Source organism: Aplidium turbinatum, chromosome 11 (genome assembly GCF_918807975.1).
Source record: "Aplidium turbinatum chromosome 11, kaAplTurb1.1, whole genome shotgun sequence".
NCBI lineage: Eukaryota > Metazoa > Chordata > Ascidiacea > Aplousobranchia > Polyclinidae > Aplidium > Aplidium turbinatum.
Window position 1 is genome coordinate 23824988 of NC_137482.1, and position 15301 is coordinate 23840288.

A 15301-nucleotide genomic window follows, 5' to 3' on the forward strand; every position below is an offset into this window, starting at 1 on the left:
TTATTATATTTCTCCATTCTTCCAAAGTCATCTTCAAAAGGAACAACACTTTGTAGGCTATACCAAGGACAACATAATATTTGCCGTCAAGTTTGGAGATCTTGATATTCGCTAAAAGATCGAAGATATTTTTTCACAAACATGTTTGAAACATTGCACTTCTATAGCGTGATTCTGACTGTTAACATCGTTTTCGTTATTTGAGTTTGTTATTATTGTAATAAAACTAAAAGACAAGTTTCAACAGCAAAATTTGTGTGCATTCTTTGTACTGCCCATTTCACCTCAAGGTGTCCCACTTCTCCTAACAATGTGTCCCAGTTCTCCTGCACGTGTCCCAAATATACCCATTTGACTCATTGCTTTCAAATTCAAACCATTCATTTTTCTAACCTATGATTTCATGCAATCCAAGATTGATCAAGGGCATCAAACTCCACAAAATACAAGCGCTAGTAATAAAATCTCGGGAAGCAAACAAATCGTAATTTGCGTTTTTCTGAACCCTTAAAATTGTGTCCCACTTATCCCCAGTCTCCCCTGTTCTTTCTTTTTGATAACCGCTATGTATATGAGCTGCTATCCAACCTGTCTTCTTCCTAACTTTCGACTCAAGTTCCACATGTGTTGAGTGAAGATTGATGGTATATTGTTAACAAGAGACGGGTTCAATTGTGATGTGGAATAGTCACTTCACACTCTTATTACGTCCGTCCGTTAGATTCACACATCGTAAAAGAAAGACGCAACACGTTTGGAAAACACAAGTTAGAAAATCAGAGAAAGAATGACGAGAGATTGTCGCTCAAGCGTGACAGTGCATCGCAATGATGACGTCACGATTGCGCGACAATCTATGTCACAATACGGAGACAGATAACTTGGCCATAATTTCGCAAACATAGCAGCCTCCAAGATGAATATTACAATATCCATCTTCCAGAAGATTATTTTTACCTAAACGAAATTACTCAACATTGGCCATACCTAACACACATTAAACATAATTGCAATGTCGCATAATATTTTCGTATAAATAACATACATACGACACAGTCATGTAGATGAACCTGTAGTCCCGCATTGCTGTCTGAAGGTATTTAAAACGGACCATGCTCACACGACATTACAGTACTAACACACATACACCTAAAGTTATACAAAAACAAAGTTGTCATATGAAGATACTAAATTAAATGTGAAAGAATGAATAAGATGCTCAGCTTAAGTCACAGGTATCCCAAGCAAATTTGCTGTAAGCGATATTGGCGTAACTCAAAGTGACAATATGTACTTGATAAATACATACGGTTCCAGCCAGACTGTATCTATTTAATTTGTAAACAGCGAGCATAAGCATCATACATCACACAAGTCATAAACAATTAAACATTAATAATAAAGTGAACACATTTTCTATGAGTGACGTCCCTCAACGTCCATCTGGGGGGCCCAAACCAACTGGAGCGAGCACAGCAGTGCGTGCCCGCGCGCCCTCTACCGGAGCAACGCAAGAAATATCACGAAGCACGGTTTCAACGTGCGACTTCTTTGTGTTAGTGTCCCATGTTACCACAGCCACCCTCACCCTTCTCACAAACTCTTTACCCTTTCGATGCTGCGGTAAAATTTCAACCACTCTGCCGACTCGGTAGTCCCCTCGTTTGGGTCGGTCGTTCATATCCCATACGAGGACCAAGTCTCCGGGTTCTAAATTGCGACAGATGTCTCTCCATTTTCTTCGACCCCGCAACTTAGGTAGGTAGAAATCTGTCCAGTGACCCCAAAACTTATCAGCGAGTGACATGCTACGCCGCGAATCTGCTAGCGTGGCCTCTTTTAACTCCTGCCTTAATTCATCCGCAATGCAGTCGCGCGTCAAATTTTCACGTTTTAACCAGTTCACGTTCTCAAGATCATCGCGAACCTGCACTTTCCTGACTGTGACACGACTGTCCGAACAGAGAGGAGACCGCCCTCCACTGGCTAGCCAACCCAACGGTGTATTGATCGCGTGCGGATCATACAACGTTTTACCAACTCGCTCTTCAAGCACAGTTAACAAGAATGGACAATCATCGCCTATCAAGATGTCCACAGTCTGACGATTTTCTAATTCAAACACACTAATGTCATCAAAATGTCTGTAACCACTCAATTCTTGCTTATGGGGCAAGGTTTCAATGTCATCGCTCCATGGCGTCGAACAAACAACATTATCTATGTTAAAACTCTCACCAGTCGACAACGATTTTACAACAAATTTGACCAAACCAGTATCAACTTTCGCATCACCGTTCAAGGTTTTCATGGTAAAGGAAATGTTTTCATAGGGCTGTAACCCCAACTCTGCACACAAAGATTTTGATACCAGCGTTATTTGGGATCCATAATCAAGCTGACAGTACACCAACTTTTCTAAGCCAGTTGCCGGGTTTATGACCTTCACAGCAACTGTTCGGTTTAAAACTTTACAAGGTGTCACTTTCACATTTCTCAAAGAGACTGATTTTTCTCTACCTTGAACTCCAGTTTTATTAACCGCAGACTTGTCAACTTTGTCCACAGCGGACTCGCGTACCTTCTTTGGAACTGGTTTGTTTGCTGGCCTATCATTAACGACCCATTCATGCAACATAGCGAAATGCTTCGGCGTTTTATAGTTAGCATCCTGACACTGATCACAGTTCATGGCACAGCGACAATCTCTAGCCCGATGCTTTCCTCCACAATTATAACCGAGCCAATGTTTGTAGAAAAACTCTTCACGCTTTGCCACAGTCATACCCTGCAAACGATGACATACCTCCAAACCATGATCCACATTCACATCAAACGAAAGGCAACACTCACACACCGAGACGCTCGTTTTTGACGTCGCGGAATTTATATTACCATAGCCGTCAACCTTGGCCGCCGTATGTTTCACTTGAAATGCACCCGCGTCCCTTTTACTCTCCGACTTACCAACAGAATGATTATTGCTCGACTTATGGTCCTCACTCATTAACCAAACGCCAAAGTCGGTTGATTTCGCATTTTCTTCCGCAATGACAAATTGCAACAAACTATCAAAGGACGGGTCCGCCGTACAACCAAATTTATCACCTAAGAAATCAATGAAGCGTTGACGCGCATAAACGGGCAAACGTTTAGCTAGATCACAGACAAATTTCTCTTCAAGGTAGTCCAACCGCTTGTATGCTGCCGCATATATTTGGCAATCTAGTAATTCTGCCCGAAACTTGCGCCAACCAGTAATGTCAGCCCCCGACACACGCGGCCCAAATCGGATACTTTTAACACAAGACTCAGAATTAAAACCGCCGCGAACAGAAAATCTTAAAGACAAACGCTCCAATGCCATAGGCTATTAGCACGCATTGCTTCGTTGTAACCTGGGGTGCTACTGATCACCAAGCTTATGTCTTGAGCAGCAGTTTTAATACATGCTGCTCTAATCAAGCTCAGTCTCATATCCTCATATGGGCATTTTTCTAACAAAGCATTTATCTCGTTTTTAAAAACAATAAAGGGTATAGAAAACCCGTCATATTTAATGAGCGAGGCCATGTCAAGATAGTCCTTCCTTGACGCCTTTTCGCACGCTCCGTCGTAGGCTAGGGGCGGTTGCTGTTCTCTCCTTGCCATCACGTTACTTTCATGCAGGGGTAAGCTATAATACCCATCATGGACTGCACTACCCTTAGGGATATACCTAGTAGTATCAGTAAATCCTGGCGGAGGTCTAATAGGTCTCTCATAGACAGGTACATTTAAGCTAGGGGCCATTAACTTGTCTGCTTTGTTAGCAGCCTCCATATGGGCACAGAATTTAGACAACACTGAGTGAGGGGCTTTTTTTGGTTTCTCGCTTTCCTTGAGATGGGGACCATCTTTCACCTGGGCGCTCGTCTTGGAATCCCGCGTGCGATAACTCCTCAAGCTATGTGTCTTCTCTGTATAGCATTCCGACATGGCCATCTGCTTCTGCAAGCTTGCACGTACTTGTAACTCCCTAAGCTCTCTGGACAGCTTACGCTCTTCTCGGGCTTCCTTAAGCTCTTCTCGGGCTTCCTGTTCTCGGGCCTCCTTCAATTTCCTTGTCTCTCGCGCCTCATCTAAGCGGTTCTCAATTTGAATCTGTTCTAATTGAGTTTCCAGATCAATCTGAGCTAGAATATGCGCAGACCTTCTGCTTTTCCCTGCAGATGAGGGAAGGACCCCAATGGTTATGTTTGGCAGGGAAGCTGAATTTACTGGGGGCGAGTCTGTTAGCTCCTCCCATCGTTCTTTACATCTCCTCACCAACATTTCAAACTCGGGGGCGACTCGAGGTTCGGAGTCCTCTTTCTGCGTAATGGCACAAAAGTCTCTAACCCTCCAATCTAGATCCTTGACATGCTGTGATTCAAATTCCATGACTTCGTCTCTGCTTCTTAGTTCCCCAAGCTGTCTCGTGGCCGCACTGATGTCACTAAGTAGCTGACGCCTTCGTTGACGGGCTTCCCTGTCATTCTGTAGCCCTAACACTTCCTGGTGAACCTCCTCTCTACCGACCTCTGAGGGCAGTTGTGATTGTACTACTGGTCCACTCACCGGAAGCCGCGCTACAGTGGCCCCACTCTCCACGACAGATCCACCTCGCCCCACCAAAGAGCGGCGGACCGGCTCCTGTACACTCCCCAGCCCGCCCGAGACCCACAGACAGTCCTCAAGGGAAGCGGCACTCATAGTTATTTCAGTAACTTATTAAATGGAATATGTACGGTAATCAACAAATTATCTTTTACTACTAAATTGCAGTAGGCTACACAAATTTGCTATAAAAGCTCGATAACATACACAATCAAATAAGTAGCACACTGACCAGAGGCAGGAAATAGTCCTCGCACCACTGCCCTTACGAGAAGCGTCGCACTCTTTGTCCACGTGATCCAGTTTCAAAATGGCGTCGCGCGCTTCGTCTTGTGGTCGGTGGAATAACACAGTTTCTTGCTCTCCTCGGACAGTTCGATCGTCGACGGATTGTTGGTCTGTGGACCGTTCCCCAGCCGCTTCAGGCAGTATATAGTAACCGTGCTTATACTGCCCCTGAGTAGAATTAGTGACTTCTCTAGCTGGAAATCTGGTTTCGCTTTTTCGATTGCTGTTCTTTGGCCGCTTCGGTTGGCCAGCAATATGCGTTTTACAACACCAGCAAAAAACAATTCTTGTAGCTTCACGATTGAAGTGACCAGCGTAACACAATTGAAGATTTTCTACAGACTCACGATTGAAGTGACCAGAGCCACACAATTGAAGATGTTCTACAGACTCACGATTGAAGTGACCAGAGCAACACAATTGAAGATATTCTTTCTTTTTGATAACCGCTATGTATGAGCTGCTATCCAACCTGTCTTCTTCCTAACTTTCGACTCAAGTTCCACATGTGTTGAGTGAAGATTGATGGTATATTGTTAACAAGAGACGGGTTCAATTGTGATGTGGAATAGTCACTTCACACTCTTATTACGTCCGTCCGTTAGATTCACACATCGTAAAAGAAAGACGCAACACGTTTGGAAAACACAAGTTAGAAAATTAGAGAAAGAATGACGAGAGATTATCGCTCAAGCGTGACAGTGCATCGCAATGATGACGTCACGATTGCGCGACAATCTATGTCACAATACGGAGACAGATAACTTGGCCATAATTTCGTGAACATCCCCTACGATATGAATAGAGGGTTGTTTGCAAACAACTAGTCGAGTCTTCCTCCCAGGAAGCAGCTGTCGGCGTGGCGAAGGACGCAATGTTCAGCAGCGTGGGCGAAAACATGGTCAACCTTGTTTGACAATGTTAGTACCTAGACAGCAAATCAATCGTTTTTACATTGATTCAACATCTGTAGACGTTAAAAAACGACTAATTTGCTTTCTGAGTAATTGGGAAGTTGCGAAAGTTGTATCAGTGTCGGAAAAATAGAATTTGATGACGTCTTCAATTAGCTCACAATGCAAATGAAAGTAATCAGTTGGATGACCAAAGACAGCTCCGAGGACTTTCTGATGCTGTGAAATTAGTGGCTGCCTCTGATTTTTATCTTTTTATTTCTCATTTTAGTCACACACCATTACCAGAACTACTTGTCTACACCTTGGGGGAGAAATTGGCAAGAGGTAAAGTAGGTATGTGTCACAATATACCTGTAGTTTAAATCGCCCTTGCACTTGCAAGTGTTAATTGTTTGTAGGACTATTATCACAAAGAAAAAACATTTTATTTTTTCTATCTCTGTTCTAAGTTTGGTGGCTGTACATATTTAGGATATAGCCTAGTGCAGGGTTGGAAGTCGTTAGTCAAAAAGCAATGACTATTTCACTATTCGATAGTGCCCAAAAAAGCAATGACTTTCCGCTATCGATACTTAAAAAAAGCAACGAATAGCAATTGCTAAAAATTGACTTGCCAAAAAAAGCCCAAAAACAAGCAACCCGCAAACTCAAAAAAAGGTACCAAAACTCGAAAAAAAAACAATCCCAAACTTGCGGGAAAACCGCAAGGTTTGCAACACTGTTAACGGCTCTCACTGGCATGGTTTTTCTGAGCTGTGTTGCCGAAAAATTTTCCTTAATCCTTTAAAGTTCGAAAACCGGAAGGGGACTAGGTCGGATAGTAATCTGAAAACCAAATCTCGTAAATTCGTTTTGACGACAAAATAAGTGAACAACAAAAAATGATTCAGCAGTTATCCTAAATATCGTCAGACTAATAAAATAATGGCGTAACTCACTTTTTGACGAAATTGAGATATTAGTGTTTTGTAGGTCCCTAAAATGTAGCGCATCTGCCACATAATTTTCTAAGATCTACATTAACGGGAAAGTGGTATTTTCGTAAAAATGTCAAATGGCCTAACTCAAACGCATGACTTAGGCCATTTTACAAATCTTTTTAATCGTTTGCTGGAAGTAAAGCTTTCCTCCAACAGAGCAGATGGTCAGAAGACGACGATCTAAATTGAGCTTCCACTTTATCACAAGTCAAGACGATTACTTTAGCACAAAATAATTATGTTTTTGCTATTCTATGTATCGTAATCTTGGCCATTTTCAAGTAACCACCCTACTTAAATCTATCTGTTTTCTCTCTGTTCCTTTGAGAAGCTTCATTTTCCTAGCACTCTGGTAGTGCGACTTATCACCTCACACTGTGATACAGGTCAGATCTTCTCAATGCGCCGTTTCTCGGAGTCTTCTCGCACCCATGGCAGGTTTTTGTAGCAAGTCATTGTTGGATACGGTACCTAATTAATTCTCAGCTTAATATCACACTTAGCGACTTCATAAGCTCGTTGCTGAGTTCTTCGCCATCATTCTTGAGTTTCACAGATGGAGGAAGGATAACATAGGAAAACATAGATTTTAAAACGTTTGAATTGACTTTTATGTGTAGGTAGCTTAAATGTGCCAAAGTGGGAAAAGAGGAAAATCACTTTTTGGCGAAATTTCTCAATGACTTGCCTACTGTAGATTCCCATTACTGTAGAAAGGTCACAATGTACAGAAAGAAGAAATTCTTGTACCCTGGAACTATACCATAACCCAACCTCATCGGCAATACAAAGAGCTTGCTTCTTCTTCTCTCGTTTGACTTGTAGTATAGCTTAGACTGGCAATGCCTCATCGTGCAGCCATGATATGGTAGTTGCGTCCAGTTGTCGAATACCAATGATTTCACTTGGGGGCCGTAAGATGGGACATTCGTGGAGTATGTGTTGCATTGTTTGTTCTGCCGCTCCGCAGACACATATCGGCGTATTATGCAACCCCCACCTAAGCAGATTAGCTCCAGTGCAGCCAACGTCACATCTGATCCTGTTCAATGTGACCCATGCCTTTCTTGAGAGGTCTGCTCCAGGAGGGATGGAGGGTGCTGGTATAACTTAAAACTGGGGAGGGATATGTGGCAGCTCGTTCCATTCCTGGGCCCATACCTCCATGCAGCTGAAGTTCTTATCCACAATCTAAAGAGCTTGCTGAATCATCAGGAATACTACCATTAAGCACAGCCTTTTTTGGGGAAGTATTTCATAATGAGAACTTCTCCGTTTTCATCGTCGGCTCCAGCTCGTGTCCGAGCATTGGTTGATCTTCAAATTGAGTTTGGATGGTGATGTCGTATGTGGCTTTGGAGGCCCAGTCTGTGATGGAAAAGACTTGGGCAAAAGGCACTGAGAGACGATCATTATATATCCGCCGCCAATATGTGAAACCAGGCTGGAGGCTTCCAACTCTACCAAGCCTGTCCCCGTTACCCGTGATATCGTCGCCATTGGGCTTTGTTTGGTCCAGGTCCAAATTGAAACAATTTAGGCCATTTGCTTGTATGTTTATTTACGGTGGTCGTAACTACGCGAGGGCCACGCACACACTCTTGGCCAGCTCCATGTCCACTGCGGCCCAATAACATCGAAACGTGCAGCTTCAGGGGAACTGGTTGCAACGGGCTGCCGGGTGCTCTGTTCATACCACGTAAGGGTCAGTGCGACGTGTGTGTTTCATTCAAATACAGTATTATTACCAAGGAACAATACGATGACCATATCAAGTTGAAGATTGAAGCTTGAGATGAGAAGACGAAGACAAAGAGTCCGCTAGTACAGTAAAATCCGTATGGACAATGGATTTACAGGCTGTACTTCTGTGTCCTAAAACTAAGGCAAGCAGTAGCCTATTTATGTAGCCTACTATAAAACCAAGCTGCAGGTACACAATTTTACACTATTCAATCTTGAATCAAAAGATGCTTATTGCTCTATTTGGAATGAAACAGAAAGTGATTTTCGCTGTGAAGTATTCGCTTTCTTGCAGTTCAATCATTTCGGATGGGTAATTTGTGGAAGCTCCGGTCTGGAGGAGATAGTTATTTGGAGTGATGGGTGTGGATATCAAAATAGAAACTCTAGTGCCTACTGTGCCCTTGCATGGAAGCATGACATCACTATTACTCAGAAGGACTTCGTGGCTGGTCTCACTCAAATGGAGTGCGATACCATGCACAGTATTATCGAGCGAAAATTGGTAAACAACATTTTTACGACGAGAGATTACGAAATTATCATCCAGAATGCCAGGATCAGACCGCATCCCAACAATGTACAGAGGATGCAACACAGTGATTTTATGAAAATCGATGGATGATGCTTGTTGAGTATTAGGCCTGGAAAAAAAGCTGGAGATCCCACTGTTCATGATCTTAGAGGCCGAAATCATGAAAGCAGTGAAAAGGCATTGTACAAGGTCCCATTATGTGAGGCTGCACAATGGGAGGATCTGCCACAGCGGTCACAAACAAACTTAGACGACACTACATGGATTCCTATTTTTTCAAGCCATCTTCCAATCAAATTGAGGAAATACAATGATCTCCAATCTATGAAACATGTTATGCCAACATTGTGCCACTCCTTTTTTGATAATTTGCCTCATTACTGATAATTTATTCAGCTTATCTTGCCAACTGTGAACTGTTTTTGGGCGAAATATGCAGTCTAGCATGAACTATAACTCCTATCGTTAGATTGGAGTTGCTATGAGGGACTTGGCTGTTAATTCTAGTCGTATTATCACTGTTATTATGTCACCGTTAAAAAACTCATATTGATTAAGTCAAAATATCAAATGGCCTAAGTCATGTCAGTGCATTCAGAAAATGGCCTAAGTCATGCCAGCCCATTATGGGATGCAAAATGAAACAAATCAAAGTATACATGCTCATTGTACTTGTGTCGACATCCTATTTTCGTTTAACTGTACAATAAATATGATAAAAACAACCGTGTAGACAGTTTTTTTCGATTATCTCAAAACAAGAAAAAATGAGTTACGCCATTATTTTATTAGCCTGACGATATCGATTAGTGAAAAACGAATAATGATTTCGTTGCTTGCATAAAAAAGCAGTGAATAACGCGCATTCGATATTTATTTTTGAAAGGAATGGGTATAAGCATTCGATATTCAGAAAGCAACGAATAACGCTATCGAATAGTGACAACTAGTCGTTACTTCCAACCCTGGCCTAGTAGTAGTTTAGCTAGTGCTGTTTTATCGATGTATATTTTAAACTTTTGAGTTTTGCCGTTTTTCCCTTTTGTTGGTGTCAAATTCGTATGTTTACTTTGTCGTTCTGTACATATTTGCGCCAGCAGCAAAAACTAAAATTGAATTGAAATATGCGAAGTCTCACGTCAGGCTACATTATGTGTCTTGACCAAGCGTACCGTTTCAATAGTACAATTATTCTTACGAAATGTTATTATCGGTTACTGTCCAGTGTCCTGTACCTGTAGTGACCTTTGATTGCAAAATTCTTATTATGTAATGTATTTTTAGAAGATATTAGCTTACGTACAAGACCAGAAAGTTCTCAACCTACATCAAACAATTTGTCAGGTAGTGCGTTGTTATGACGTTACAAAGATGTTTACATGTAGTAAAACTTGATCAGAACAATGAGTCTTTATGACGTAACATTATCGTACCTTCTAGAAGTTACGGGCGAAAACAAACCTGCTATAAATAGTGGCGTAATTTGCGTAATTGATTATTGAGAATGAGATTATGATTGAGACTGGGCATTGAATTTAAGTTGAAGTTATTGAATACGAATAGATGAGGGTTGGTGCTATTAGAAGTTGTGATCGAGATTGGAGTTGTATGAGAAGCCGTGAGTGAAGTACGTGAAGTCGATTATAAGAGTTGCAGGTATTGGAATCTATTGCTGTTCACAGTTATTTTGATTATTTGTTGGAAGTGCTGAACCATTCGTTAAACTTCTTCAAGAATTCTCATTTATCATCTCCCTAGTAGAACGATTCGACCACTTATTTGACTGTTTTATTCTTCACATTGACTGTTTTATGTTGATATCCCAATAAACTACGTCATTAATCTTTCCCAAGTCTCTTTCCTGGTAAAAGATAGAAAAAATCGTGACAGTATGTCAATTTGTGAAGCTAAATGTTAACATAGCTTATTATCATTTGTGTCAAAAACAGCAAATTCATTAAACATGCGGCCTAATCAAGTAACCAGTGGAGATATTGTTGCATTATTTTATTGGACCCGTTTCTCCGAGTTGTCAACCTCCAAGCACGTCATTGCGCAGACTCGGTTCAGTGATAATATTATCTAATGACGAAAAATTGTCTTTAATTTACTGAATCTGACTATTGATGCGTGATTATGACTTAATGTGCTAGAAAACTGCGCTAATTGTTTTGAAAACTTTAAACTGATGCAAAATTGATCATAGCACAATCTCAATAGGGCAATGGGGTGACATCATTTTGCGCAGTTTTCGAGTAGGCTACATTAGTCACCACCAATGGTCATTGGTCAGGCTCTAAACAATTTGTCGGCAATAACTTTCACATATTGGCGTTTGTGCGACGATTATGCCTTCCTGGTAGCAATTAGCGTACATGAAATTAAAGTTTGTAAAAACAAATTTTCAATGCCTACAAAAGTTGGATTTGACACAGCAGCAACTGTTTTAAAATTTACAATGAGGTAGCAGCCCCTCATATTGCTGGAAAGCATTGGATGTGTGATGGCATGATGCACGTGCTTGATGCTAATTCAATCTATCACGTTAAAATTAGACACGTAGTTTAAACATCATATATCGATGACACAGAAAAAAAACACATTAAAATTGTTATTTCAAACCTGCAATGCCGCAGGATTATTGTGAAAATTCAAACACCTTGCCTGGGTGGAAACATCGGTGACGCCTAGCTCTAGAACATCACACAACTAAGGCGAAAGAGCCATGTCCATTGAGTCCTGTCTTTGTCATAAGTTATCAAGGGGGGTGGGGGGACTTATATACCAGTCCCAGGTATACAAGTTCTCTCATTTTCGCAAACCATCATTTTTTCCCGATTAGTTTTCTTTTTTTAATTTATCTTTCGCCTGAGTTGTGTGATGTTCTAGGTTTTTCCGGAAACATCAGATTTTATATCGATATGCAGCTTGGTGTGTAGGCTGCTATGACTGAGACATAAAGTACAAAAGAGAGTCGTCTCAAAAATAGCTACTGAATGCCGTGCTGAAACAATATGTCTGCAAACGGGCTATACGTGGGCCTACATGGTTAATTGCTTACAAAAATAAATAAACTGGCTAAGTCATACACTGCCAAGGTTTCATGCTTGGCGGCCTTGCAATTATCAGGCAAAGCCCTTATTCAAATAGAAATTGGATATGTATGAGTGGGGTAGCTGCTGCGCTGCAGAGAAAAACTTTTTTTTCGTCTGTTGTGCAAATAGTACAAGTAGAGTACAATCAATAGAAAAAACTAGCACCATTAAAACTGAATTCTACAACTGGCAGGAAGTAGCGTAAGACCAGTCCATGTCAGTCATGTTGTTAGCGGCTTCCCTTGTCAGTGTAGCAAATGCAATTAAACTAAAGATGGGTTGATGTTCATTAATAGCAACAACAACAACAAAAGTTTGCTGTAGCGATACTGAAATGGAAGCCTAGTTTTGCGCTTTTCAGGATTTTCTAACCTCATCTAAAACTCGACTAGGCCTACTGGTGCCAAACTACATATCTGTCAAACAAATAAGCTCAAATTTTTCTGATAAATTCAATGCATCAAGCTTACTCGCTCTTAATGACGTCGGGATGACAAAACTGCAGTGCGGAAATGATATTACGTGAGTTATTGTTGTCAGTCTTACCAAACTCGGCCCAAAATTTCAGAAATTAATGTCATTGCGGTTTTAGTTAAACTCTTTAACGCTAACGAAGAAGTAGAAAATCTTGTTAACGCTTGCCACATATTAATTGGAAAGTGCTGATACTTAGACTGCCCATAACGCAAAATGTCATCTACATTCAGTTGCAAGCAGGGACGGACTGTGCTGGTAATTTAAGGGGAGGAAAAACTAGGCGATTTCCGTTATATATAAAACTAAGGTTTCATTTTTGACCAATAAAACACTAACCTAACAAGACAACGGCGTCGCTCCTGCGAACAATCAATCTTTCTGTGATAAAACAATAGAGGGCAGAATGATGAACATGAAGAACATGCTTTACTGTTTACTGCAGATTTGAAAACACATGGTGAATGAAGTTACTTTTTTATGCTTTTAGAAGAGGGAGATCGCCTAATACAATGCTTCCCGACCGGTGGGTCGCGAAGCTATTTCAGGTGGGTCGCGAAACATTTCTAAATGTTATTGAATGTTAAAATTTTCTAAAAAATACCGACATTACTATAGATCTCACAAGCCGCAGTTTGGGCTTGAACAGTACTGCGCCTTCGCTATCGCTACTCTTATCTTCACTTCATTTGTTCACTCTCCAAATTCCATTTTCATGAATTGTGCACCCTCTTTTCTATTAGATCGGGAAATTATTGCATTATGATTACTTAACAATTATGTAACAATGTAACAAATATGCAACAATTAAATGTGTTGTGTCACATTAACGATTTCAGTACCTACGCCAGTAGTAAAGAATAAAAAGATGCCATAATATAATATAGATGTCATATCTCATTGTGGGTCGCACAATAAAACTTGCATCAAAAGTGCATGGGTCGCGAACTGAAAAAGGTTGGGAAGCACTGGCCTAATAGATCCTTCATGGATCCGCAATCGGCCTTGAGCCTTTTTAATTTCAACTGATCTCATTAAATGTTACCAAAACTCTGAAGAATAACTCTGTTTTACAGAATGTGTGGTCTAACCGGATAGAGATGAATGACAGGTGTTGCACAGCGAAGGATGTTAGGTGTTGACGCCAGTACCATTTCCTGGCAAACAAAGCAAAAAGACAAACCCTCAGCGCGAAAGCGTTTCATGCTGCAGCCTTGAAACAATAGGCAAGCTATTTATACAACGCACCTGACAAAGTTGCAGTTGTTTTGTATTGATACAACGTTAACCGACGTTGCAATGTTGTAAAAACAACAACTTTTCTTGCTTGAGTCAAAACACGAAGCGTGACATTCTGGCTAGGTCACCTGAGCTGAGAGTACCATGTTCTATTTATCACAATGTGAAACTTGAGCAGCAGCTTGAAGATCTAAATTTGCATTCTTCCTCAGTCATGATATCATTGTACAAAGTAATATCAATAAAATTCAACCCTTTTCATCTTTTTATAGAAAAATAAAATTAGAAAAATCATGGTCTATTCTTTTCTTTCCTCGAGATCTAACGACTAACAAGCACTTAAACAATGCACTAAACATGTAAAACCAACCGTTTCCAATTGCTTTCAACCTTGCAGAAAAGCAAAGATAATAAGCTGGGTGGTGAGCTTGGTCACGTAATTTTAAAAACAATTTTGTTATTAGTACAAAACTACCCAAGACGAAATTACCCATGTTTGGACGGCAAATGCCCCGGCAAGGCAGGAAATTCGCTCACTGTATTAATTTTTGTCAAAATTGTATGTTTTAATGATTGGTTCTTGGTTGATTCCCTCTCAGTTTTTTATGGCCCTGTTCCTAAGTCAGAAAGATAAGGGCTCACAATGTAGACAGTGATAAGTAAGGCTACGACTACGATACAAAATGTCAAAATGTTCGTCAAAAGTCGCTAAACTGTTCAGTGAAATTATGCACCCAGGAATAAACCATATCGTTATCATCAGTACGCTATTATTAATACTCGTATATCACAGAAAAACTTACCTGTTTTGAAAGATGATGATTCACTTCTGGTATCATTCGACTGGAAGAATTCACAAGAAAATTGCTTGGAGCCTTAATTGCTTTCCTGGATGATCTAGACGGCATTTTAACTACACTGTGGCCTACTTGATAATCATTGCAATCGATCTGCAGATGGTGTTAAAATTTTATTAGTCGGCTACTTTCTCGCAGCCAGGGCCGTTGAGAGGGTAATTTGGGCCCGGTACCAATATAATTCTCGGGCCCTAAATCAAGGAACTTAAAAAAAAACACCGGACCCCTTGAAAAAGGTTATGGGTCCCTAAAATTACCCCGGGTCCAAAAGTACTTTCTGTCAACGCTACTGCCCACCGTAAAAAGTCATAACTGAAACATTAGCTTTTAGTAGACTACCGTGTGCAGAAAACTAATTAATAGCTAAAAACTATTTTGTGGTCTACCATCACTAAATGTTGCTTTTTATGTCTATCTCACTAACTATTGCTAAACCAATATTTAGGTTTTTAATGTTTAGATCTTCAGGCGGCTTCAGTGAATCACTTACATTGCGCCGGATAGGAATGACTAGCTTAGTTCGTTTTGTACGGTA

At 40.8% G+C, this 15301-nt stretch overlaps 1 protein-coding gene across 1 annotated transcript in view; it reads right to left on the reverse strand.

Annotated features, from left to right (window-relative positions):
• LOC145779862 (inositol polyphosphate-4-phosphatase type I A-like) overlaps positions 1-14924 on the reverse strand; it is a 32809-nt gene extending 17885 nt beyond the window's left edge. Inside the window, exon 1 of the mRNA XM_082591527.1 lies at positions 14713-14924. Within this exon, the coding sequence (XP_082447653.1) occupies positions 14713-14817 (105 nt within the window). The 5' untranslated portion in view covers positions 14818-14924. The remainder of the gene's footprint in view (positions 1-14712) is intronic.
• Positions 14925-15301: the final 377 nt, after the last annotated feature.